We start from the raw sequence: 11,613 nt of genomic DNA, 5'->3' as shown, positions 1-11,613 counted from the left end.
CTAAAAAAGTACCACACCAAAACGTATGAATCAAAAATAGAATTTTAAAAATCACAATGATTTCTTTAATATAAAGTAAAGTTGCAAAAAAAAAAAAAATCAAGAGAGAGAAAATAACCACATTTTCAAGAGAGAATGTGAGAGAGAATAATAAGAAACTTATAGAAAATAATATGAGAAGAAAGAAAAGTAAAAATAAAAAAATATAGTGATGACACCAAATTATCCAACTCTTGTTATGATATATAATAAAATAATATTATATTCTTATATACCATCTTTATAGTGCAATAAGATAACATCTAAGAAATCAAAGAGAATTAAAAAAATAACAACTTAAAAACACAACTTAATCACATCAACCCAAAGTAAAGTTTCATATAATACAAAAATTCATTAACCTAAAGTAAAGATGCAAGAAAAAAAAAATTCCATCAAAAAATGAAAAACAAAATTTTGAGAGAGAGAAAAAAAGAAGAAGAGAGAAATAACCTTTTGTATATGAAAAACTACGTATAGAATGAGAGAGAAAATTGTAAATTTATAGTAAGAGGAGGAGAATATGAAAAGCCAAAATTAAAGGAAGATAAATGGATAGAGGAAAAGTGATATTAAGGTAGATAATAATGGGGATATAAATAGGTAAAAGGGAGGAGAAATGTTAGAGAAACTATAACAATAAGTTGTGAAATTAATAAGAAAAAAAAAATTAGAGTTAAAAATAAGAGAGATAATGTTGGAAATGGTTGGATAATGTGACCATTGATATAACTCAACATAAGTATAGCAATAATAAACGCTACGATTCAACTTTTAGATATATATAGATTGGTTGATACACACATAGCTTAGTTCGGGATGCTAGGTGCTAGCTTCAAATCATGAGTCAAATCATAGCACTAGTAAGTGAATATTACATACTTTACCCATAGAACAATGGATTGGGGTCTATTGCGAAATGCAACATTAAAAGTAAAAAATTGAGAAGGTAAAATGATAGAAATGTTAAAAATTAAAAGTTTTGATATTTAGATTATATCTGTTTGGGAGCAACTTATTTAATTTTTACTAAATTTTTTTTATTGAAAGTGTGGTAAAGTATACTTATACTTTGAAAAGGTAAAAAAATGTAAAGTTTTAAAAAATTGTACATAAAAGCTAAAAGTTAAAAGTTAAGCTTATAAACCCATGCCATATGGACACTAAATATAAGTTTTTAAACTTTCAATCTTAGCCATTGATGAAGGCCACAATTCAACTTCTTACAACCATTCTAAAAACAGGCGCATCATGAGGCACGGTATTAAATATTTAAATGCCATAAAAGATTTTAGTTTGTCTTCTTCATCACTAATTGGTTTTGAGGTAGAGTGGCACAATTCATGATCCGACAAATAGTATTAAAGCTAAGGTTATGAGTTTGAGCCGTGAGAGCCTCATTATGAGGGAGGATTGTTGGGGTTATGTCTATTATGTCATTACACCATACAATAACACTTTTGATAACTAAAATTGAAAGTTAAAAAACTTATTTTTAATATCAACCTTTGGTTCAAACCTTTTAACCTTTTTATTTTTATTTTTATTTTATTTTTTATCATTTTATCTATTCAACTTTTTCCTCTCATAATTATCTGGTGCAATAGTCGTAATTATGTAGTACTAGGTTCTTGTTTTTGTTTCTGTTTCTTTTTTTCTTTTTCTTTTTTCTATAATGAATAATTGTAAATATATATATATATATATATGTAATAATTGATACAAAGCCTTCTTTTTTTTTTTCTTTTTTCTTTTTTTATGGGAATCGAAACAAAGGCTATTGAGTATACATTGATAAAATCTATGCAATAATTGAGAGAGTCTATGATTTGTTTTTATTTTTTATTTGCTGTATAAGAGTCTATGACTCTATGATTGATACACATACGTTCAAATTCAACACAGATATAAAATATTTCCTTGAATCCTTAATAAAATTATTTATTCTACTTGTGTCCCGAATTAAATTCTTATAGATAAAATCAATTTTTCAATAACATGTGGATCTATGTCTACCCCTCTTCCCAGATTTATCTTTTATCATTTATCTTTTTTAATTTCTATGCTTTTTTTTTTTTTTTGAACTGAAAAACTTCTGTCTTTGATACAATGCTTGAAATAAACTTCTGTCTTTGAAAAATAGGATTACAAATAAAAGTCTGTCTGAGAGTATAAAAGATGACAAGGCTATGCCGGTGAGGTCTGGGAGGGGGAAGATTACAAGAGTCTGTCTTGGCTAAGAGAGGGAGAAAGTGTTCTGCAATTGGATCTAAAACTTCGACCTCCTGTGAGTCTGTCTTTTTATAGTGAAAATAAACCATGTCTGTGTTGAAAAGTAACTCAAGTAGGTAAAGTTAACTTGAGTTGAGTTAATCCGTTGGTGTAAACCTGTAGAATCATATGGAAATTACTATTAATAAACAGTAATCTGTTTGGGCATCATTCACGCGTGCTGATGAACAATAAACTGTTTGATAATGGTGAACAGTAGTCGCTTGTCTGCAGTTTTTTTGTTGAGTCTGTCAGCAATCTTTTAGTCGTACATCTGTCAATCTATCTAAACATTCATTAAAATTAAAACGTGATTGTTGCGTCTATGGGATAAAGCTGTCGAAGCTACGTATTTTTTTCATGGTAGTACAGGCTCATAGTTGGAATATAGCTGTAGGCTGTTCAGGAGCGGTTTGATGTATTTGGAGGTGTTAGACGAGAATTGATTATCTTGTTTCAGATATAAAATTACTATTAATCAACATGGATCATATAGAATTTTTTTAAAAAAAAGTTTATAAACACAAAAAAAAATTGACAAAACTTTTTACATTTGTTGATGTGGCAGATTAATAGTAGTGAATAAAAAAGTGATGTCAGTGGTGAATCTAGTTAAAAACTAGTAAAAGTTTGCTAACTTGACTATTGTGAAAAATGTTGTGAATTTTTTTGTGAATTGCTTTCTTTCTTTTCTTTTTTCTTTTAGAAGTGCTGCATTCGTAATATTTTTCATGACAAATCTTAGGTGTTAAGTTACTTCTTGTTTTCTAGTTGAACCTACCACTAAAATTATTTTTTTTGTTGTCAATAACAACCTTTAACAATATGCTATTAAAATTTTTTGTAAGAATATTGTGAAAAATATTGCAAACATAGCATTTTTTTATCCTTTTTATTTGTTTTTCATTTGATAAGAAAATATTATTTTATTTATTGATTAATATTTTGATTTAATTAATACTATAATTAAAATTTAGGGACTTTTTTTTTCACATGGGAGCTTATACCATTGAGCCGGCCCTGAGGCTGTTGCAAGTGCTGCTAAATCTCAACACTTTCCCCTTATTTTTTAATCATTTTTCTCTATTATCTTTCTTGCTTAATTTATATTATTTTAATAAATTGATTAGGCAGCGGCTGCGGCTGCGGCTGCATTTGCGTAGCGTGCGTTTTTTTTTCTTGTCCATGATACTGTTCATAAATTAGCCAAACAATAAAAATGCATGAATAGTAATTTAGAGTAATAGAAAATATCTTAGTATAATCTTTTCAACAATAAATTTTCAGTTTTCAATAAAATAAACAGTATTTAAATGCACACTAAAAAATGGATCCAAAGAAGAAAATAAGAGAAAAAAAAAAAGTGAATGAGATCATTGAGTTTTCTTTTGAGGTTCACTAAAATGCAATCTCACCAAAATGAGGAAAAAATGATAGAGAAAATGTGAGGGATAAAATGTCTATTTTGGACAAAATTGCCCCCGGTATAATGTGCCCCTTTTTTTTTTTTAATCTGTTGGCTTTATCCTTTCTTTCATATTTGTCTTTTTCCTTCTCAATTTTCTATTACCTCTCAACAGTTCTAAGATCTCGTTCCTTTTGTTTTATTATTATGATTTTTTTTTTTTTTGTGGTCATCTTTTTTATTTGGCTAAACTACATATTTAGTTTTTATCATTTATACCATATTTTAATTTAGTTTCTAACATTTTAATTATGTTAATTTGGTCTCTAACCTTTCAGTATCATATCAATTTAATTCATGTCATTATTTCTTGGACAAGAAATTACTAAAATGGCAAATGGTTAAAAATAAAAAAATTAGTTTTCGTTAATATAGCAATAAACTAACTTTTTATTTTGGCTTTTTTTCATGTCAGCAACTTTTATCCAAAAGATAACAATATGGACTAAATTGACATAATATTAAAAAGTTAGAGACCAAATTAACACAATTGAAAGGTTGAAGACCAAATTGAAATATGGTATAAAAGATAGAAATCAAATATGTAGTTTACCATTTTTATCTATTATTTATTTTCCATCCGTTTTGGTTTTTTTTTTTTTTTAAATAATGAAGTGGCCATATATATATATATATATATATATAATTTTTTAATAAAAAAATAATGTGTTACTTTTTTAAAAAAAATTTAATAGAGGCATAAAAGTAAATTTATACAATCTATCTTTTCTATCATTTAATTTTTATTTTCAATCAAACAAAATAGTTTTCCATCTTTCAATTTTTTCATCCCCAACCAAACACCTAAAAAGAAAATTAAAATTTTTTATATCCTCTTAATTTTTCATCAACTCCTCATTTTTATTTTCCTACTTTTCTATCTCATCTTTGGTAGGGTGGAAAAAATATGATGTGAGGTGAATTGTGAAAGAGTTTCTAGTAGTTTTCTCTCTCTCTCTCTCTCTCTCTCTGATGAACAATAAACTGTTTGATAATGGTGAACAGTAGCCGCTTGTCTGCAGTTTTCTTGTTGAGTCTGTCGGCAATCTTTTAGTCGTACATCTGTCAATCTATCGAACCATAATAAAATGTTTCTTCTTACTATAGTGGACCCAAGCTTTGAATGGTGTCTTCTAAAAAAAAAGAATATGCTTTGAATGGTGAATTAAGATATTAACAGTTGTTCAAGAGAAATAAAAAGTTTAAAAAAGTAAATAATAAAAACATTCATTAAAATTAAAATGTGATTGTTGCGTCTATGTGATAAAGCTGTCGAAGCTACATATTTTTTCCATGGTAGGACAGGCTCATAATTGGAATATATAGCTGTAGGCTGTAGCAAGTGCTGCTAAATCTCAACACTTTCGCCTTATTTTTTAATCATTTTTCTCTCTTATCTTTCTTGCTTAATTTATATTATTTTAATAAATTGATTAGGCAGCGGCTGCGGCTGCATTTGCGTAGCGTGCTTTTTTCTTGTCCATGATACTGTTCATAAATCAGCCCCACGATAAAAATGCATGAATAGTAATTTAGAGTAATAAAAAATATTTTATTACAGTGTTTTTAATAATAAATTTTTAATTTTCAGTAAAATAAACAGTATTGAAATGCACTCTAAAAAATTGGACCCAAAGAAGAAAATAAGAGGGGAAAAAAAAACATATGAGATCATCGAGTTTTGTTTTGAAGTTCACTAAAATGCAATCTCACCAAAATGAGGAAAAAATGGTAGAGAAAACGTGAGGGATAAAATATCTATTTTGGACAAAATTGCCCCCAGTATAATGTGCCTTTTTTTTTTTAATCTGTTGGCTTTATTCTTTCTTTTATTTTGGCTAAACTACATATTTAGTCTCTATCATTTATACCATATTTCAATTTAGTTTATAACCTTTCAATTATATTAATTTGGTCTCTAACATTTCAGTGTCATATCAATTTAATTCATGTCATTATCTCTTGGACAGAAAAAACTGATGTGGCAAATGGTTAAAAATAAAAAATTAGTTTTCGTTAATGTAGCAATAAACTAATTTTTTATTTTGGCTGTTTTTCACGTCATCAACTTTTATCCAAGAGATAACAACATAGACTAAATTGACATAGTATTGAAAAGTTAGAAACCAAATTGACACAATTGAAAAGTTGGAGACCAAATTGAAATATTGTATAAAAGATAGAAACCAAATATGTAGTTTACCATTTTTATCTATTATTTATTTTCCATCCGTTTTGGTTTGGTTTGGTTTTTTTTTTTTTTTTAATAATGAAGTGGCCATATATATATATATATATATATATAATTTTTTAATAAAAAATAATGTGTTACTTAAAAAAAAAAAAATTTAATAGAGGCATAAAAGTAAATTTATACCATCTATCTTTTCTATCATTTAATTTTCATTTTCAATCAAATAAAATAGTTTTTCATCTCTCAATTTTTTCATCCCCAACCAAACACCTAAAAAGAAAATTAAAATTTTTTATATCCTCTTACTTTTTCATCAACTCCCTATTTTTATCTTCCTACTTTTCTATCTCATCTTTGGTAGCGTGGAAAAAATATGATGTGAGGTGAATTGTGAAAGAGTTTCTAGTAGTTTACTATATATATATATATATATATATATAATACAACATCAAAAGTCACATTTTTGTCACAATTATCCTAAGTCGTAGACTATAATTAGCTTTCTATTAGTTTCACATGAACCCATTAATTTTTCTTTACTATTCATTGAGCCTTCACATAAATAGTTGGGACAAAAATTGTGATTTTTATTATGTATTTAAAAATTTTAATCGTAAAATGATATATTGAAGTAGCAAAAAGTAATATTTTTGGTGTTAAAAAGTAACAGATTTATTTGTGAAGAAAGCGGATGTTAGTGGTCAGCACGTATGACTACAAAATGTCATATTCCATGGATAGCATTGACGTTGATTCATAAGACCATATATGCAAGTACATGTCCGTACATCGTATTAATAATACAGAACTTTACCACATGTTGAACATGATGCAAATCATGATTATAATAATGGATATATATTCGGATGAGAATCTCCCAAGCAATATATAAACCCAAGTAATCTACTGCCAAAATCCCATATCAAGCTTCATCAAATTAGGCCTTTGTCAATGGCTCTCAACCTACTTCTTTCACTCCCTACTTGCAATTTCCCAATAGCAGCTTTCCCATCTATAGGTCCCATCCATCTCAAATCACCTGTAACAAGCAGAAGTGACTTTGTTTCTGGTCCTGTCCAATGCAAGGTTTCCAGCAAAATTTCAAGTAGTATTGATATTGTTCGGCGATCAGCTGATTACCAACCTCCCATTTGGGACTATGGTTACATTCAGTCACTAAGAAGTGAATACCTGGTACATAAAATATTTTATTGTTATTTCATTGTTAGATTAACTATTACTTGAATTATTATTGGAAACTGATCACTGGGCTTATATTAATTATAAGGATTCTGTTATTGTATGTTTTAAGGGCACACATTAGTCATCTATTTTTGGAATTATTTTATAGAGAATTGAAAAAGTTATCACAAAAGTTGGTAACTTTTTTGTTTTTCCATAAAAAATTTCCTAAAATGATTTATTAATGTATGCCCTAAAGGTACACATTAGTAAAACCCTAATTATAATATTGTGATGTAGGGAGAAGAGTATACGGGGCAAGTTAACAAGTTGAAGGAACAAGTGAGAATGATGCTTCACAAAGTGATGGATCCTTTAGAGCAACTGGAAATGATAGATATCTTACAAAGACTAGGATTATCTTATCACTTTGAGAGTGAAACGAAGAGAATACTAGAAGGTCTAAACAACAATAATCATGGTGGTGATTTGTGGAAGAAGGAGAATTTATATGCCACAGCTCTTGAATTTCGTCTGTTTAGACAACATGGATATAGTGTGTCTGAAGGTAATTAGGAAATAAATTGATATTTATAAGTTATAACTAATCAATGTTTTTGAATTATAGTGCACTTTTGACCCTTATTTTAGTATTCAATTTTTTTTTTAAATATTTTATACTGTTTTTATATTGTTCATGCTGTCCACTTCTATTAATAATCTAACCATTAAGAGGTGATACCCCAAATTTTGTGAATTTGATTGAATTGGATTGGTTAAGTGTGCTTTAAGCCTTACATCAAATGTTTACTAGGTAGATCTTGTGTGTTGCGTTTATAAATAACCACAATGAGTCACAAATGTAACTTGATTATAGTCATTTTGGGGTGTAATTGCAAATGTAACTAGAGCTTTTCTCTTGTTATGATAGAATGGTATCAATGCCCACTTTGCCCACTAGGGTGATGGGTAGGTCACACAAGAGAACGTATGGCCCTTAGTGGGTTGGATTGTGGGAACCCAAAAGTCCTTGGACTCTAATTGGTATGACGCGCGCACACGTGTGTGTGTATATATATATATATGTATATATAATGGATGGTCAAATTGCTAAAGGAAATAGATTACATGGCTAATATGAAAATATAATAAAATATAAATTTCCAAAATGAAAATTTTGAAATGATGAAAACAGTTACAAACTTTAACAGTCAAAATTGTATTTTAGTCATGTTTTTAATAGAAATCCCAAATGTGCACAAATTAAGGTATGTGTGTGTGTATACATCATTTTTGGAGATTAAAGTTAACCAACACACAAATACAACAACAACCATGCTTTAGTCTCAAATTTTTTAGGGTTGGCTATGATCCTAACAGATTAATTAAGGTTAACCACATATATTTTTTTCGTCATTCTATTCTATCCAAAGTCGTATTCTTTGTTACTTTCTTAATTGACATGTTATTTTTTACTATTCCTACTAATGTTAGCTCTTACACAAATAACAACAAAAATATATACAACTTCCTTGAGATTGTTTAGGTCTACCAATGAATAATAAATAAAGTTTAATTTAAAAAAAAAAATCAAATTACACAATAATTAAACATTTAATATTCAATAACTTGCTTCTTGTACCCTTCAAACACCTGTTAATCACTGTTGGGTTGCTGCGTGTAGAAGTCTTTAATAGTTTCATGGAGAGAGGAAGTTTCAAGGCATGTCTTTGTGATGATACCAAGGGAATGCTAGCCTTATATGAAGCTTCATTCCTTTCGATAGAAGGTGAAAATATCTTGGACGAAGCAAGAGATTTCTCAAGAAAACATCTCCAAGAATTTGTAAAGCAGAATAAAGATCAAAATCTTTCTACTGTAGTGAGCCATGCCTTGGAGCTTCCACTACATTGGAGGATACTAAGGGTGGAAGCGAGATGGTTCATTGATGTATATAGGAGCAAAGAAGATATGAATCCTACCTTGCTTAAGCTTGCAGAACTAGATTTCAACATGGTGCAAGCAACCCACCAAGAAGATCTCAAACAAGTGTCAAGGTAAAAAGCTTGTTAATATTTATTTTGTAATTTAAGCTTCATTTGATAACATATTTTACACATTAATGACCCTTGGAAGGAATATTATATAGAAATTGAAGCATAAACTAATAAATACTAAAATTAAAATCAAATTTGATAGCAACATGAACAAATAATTTACTGGGCCGACCCTATATATTATGGGGCCTAAGACCAAAATTAAATTGGAGCAAATTATATATTTAAATATCAATTCATTAATATAAAAATTAGTAATTAAATCTTTGTATTAAGGTTATGTCAAGTTGCCAACTATAATATTTTTGATATCTCTAATTAAATTTAGATTATAAATTTATTTATTAGTAATTAGTCATATATTTATTTGATGTTTTCTTTTTTTATAAAACTTAATTTTTCATTAACAACTCCAATATTACTTAAAAATGAAAAGTATCTGATTGTAGACTACTATATATTAAAAAGTTGAAATTCGATTAAAAAACAAGAAGAAGAAGTGAGAAAGGTATGAACGTAAGCTATAAGGTTTGGAATTATTTTTTTCTTTTCGGTCTTTTGATTTTCTTTGTTGAGAGAGTGAGAGAGAGAGAGAATTTTCAGCTTCTTTGAGAGAGATTACATGTTCTACACTCTAAATCTCTCCCATAGAGGAAATGGAGAGTCCGTCATCATACAGAGATTTAAAAATGGGTCTCACAGCACTATTCACACATTTAAAAATTATTTTGCTACAGTGTTTTAAGTTTTCAGCAAAATAAGCGGTATCCAAACGGACCCTATTGACTAATATTTAAATGTTTAATTAATACTCATATCCTATTGATTAAAATTTGGGGCTTAAGCAGTTGTCTAATTCACCTAAGGCACATGTTGCCATGTTGGCCCTCATAATTAAATTAGTTATAGCCTAAATTTTAAAAGTTAAGCTATGTTTAACTTACCTAATTCAAAAGGTTAAATATGCATCAATATAAAAAGAAAATTAATATATATATATATATATAAATATATATATATATATATATTTTTTTTTTTTAAATTTTTGCTTCAAATAAAGGTGGTGGAGGAGCACTGGCATTGCAGAAAAGTTGAGCTTTGCGAGGGATAGGTTGACAGAGAGTTTCTTCTGGACAGTGGGGTGTACATTTCATCCTCACTTTGGATATTGTAGGAGAATCTCAACAAAGGTCAATGTACTCATTACAGTATTAGATGATATTTATGATGTGTATGGAACTGTAGATGAACTTGAGCTCTTCACGGACGTTGTTGAGAGGTTGGTAATAATGACAATACGCCTCAAATGCTTCAAAGCTATCTTTGACATAAAGACTTAAGTGTGCTCTGTGTGATTCCAGGTGGGATATCAATGCAATGGATGGGCTCCCAAATTATATGAAGATATGTTTCCTAGCTCTACACAATTCAGTCAATGAAATGGCTTTTGATATATTAAAGGAACAAGAATTCCACATCATTCGATATTTTAAAAAAACGGTATGCAATTGACTTCTAAATCCATCTATATTAATCCTTAACATTTTTTTCTTGAACACATGGTGTGTTATACTACCTTAAATTCATTGTTCCACCATAAATTTTTTAGTGGGCAGATTTATGTAAAGCTTATTTGTTGGAGGCAAAGTGGTACTACAACGGGTATACACCAAGACTTCAAGAATACCTTGAGAATGCATGTTTTTCAATTGCAGCACCAACTATACTATTGCATGCTTATTGTTCCTACACAAATCCCATAACAAAGGAAGCCCTAGATTGCTTGGAAGAGTACCCCAACATAGTTCGTTTGTCATCAATGATTTTGCGATTAGCAGATGATCTTGGAACATCTACAGTATGTAGACCACTCTATCCTAAGATTTTCATCAACAAGACTTTCATTTCGTATAATTCTCAAACCCTTACAATCTTTTCTTCTTTTTTATTTTTTTTATTTTTTATATTAATATCAGGATGAATTAAAAAGAGGTGATGTTCCTTCATCAATCCAATGTTACATGAACGAAACTGGTGCTAGCGAAGAAGATGCTCGTGAATACATTAGGTGTTTGATTAGTGCAACATGGAAGAAGATGAATGAAGAACGATCTGTGACTTCTCCTTTCTCTGAAACATTTATTGAAATTGCATTCAACCTTGGAAGGATGGCCCAATGCATATACCAGTATGGAGATGGGCATGGTGTTGGAAACCATGAAACTGAGGATCGTTTATTATCATTGTTTGTTCAGCCCATTCCACCATATAAAGATTAACATGATGAATTATTGAAATATAAGGATGTAGATTTGAAGTTTTAACTCATCAATTGTATTACATATTACCTTTGAGATTTGTAAGTTTGTTTGTATCTATGAGGGTTTTGTGATTGTTTTTGAGTG

At 29.0% G+C, this 11,613-nt stretch overlaps 1 protein-coding gene across 1 annotated transcript; it reads left to right on the top strand.

Moving 5' to 3' along the window:
- Positions 1 to 6,909: 6,909 nt before the first annotated feature.
- Positions 6,910 to 11,613, top strand: LOC115962131 (myrcene synthase, chloroplastic-like). Its single transcript, XM_031081018.1, has 7 exons — positions 6,910 to 7,163; positions 7,452 to 7,719; positions 8,836 to 9,208; positions 10,269 to 10,487; positions 10,570 to 10,708; positions 10,818 to 11,066; positions 11,185 to 11,613. Exons 1-7 carry the CDS (start codon positions 6,921 to 6,923, stop codon positions 11,485 to 11,487), a joined length of 1,794 nt encoding a protein of 597 aa, XP_030936878.1. The 5' UTR covers positions 6,910 to 6,920; the 3' UTR covers positions 11,488 to 11,613.

Source organism: Quercus lobata, chromosome 9, assembly GCF_001633185.2.
Source record: "Quercus lobata isolate SW786 chromosome 9, ValleyOak3.0 Primary Assembly, whole genome shotgun sequence".
NCBI lineage: Eukaryota > Viridiplantae > Streptophyta > Magnoliopsida > Fagales > Fagaceae > Quercus > Quercus lobata.
This window is presented reverse-complemented; position numbering and strand designations above follow the sequence as displayed.

Coding starts and splice junctions, on each gene's coding strand:
- LOC115962131 (XM_031081018.1), top strand. CDS start 6,921: ATGGCTCTCAACCTACTTCTTTCACTCCCTACTTGCAATTTCCCAATA. Junction 10,488..10,569: donor TTCACGGACGTTGTTGAGAG/GTTGGTAATAAT, acceptor GTGTGATTCCAG/GTGGGATATCAATGCAATGG. Junction 10,709..10,817: donor TTCGATATTTTAAAAAAACG/GTATGCAATTGA, acceptor TAAATTTTTTAG/TGGGCAGATTTATGTAAAGC.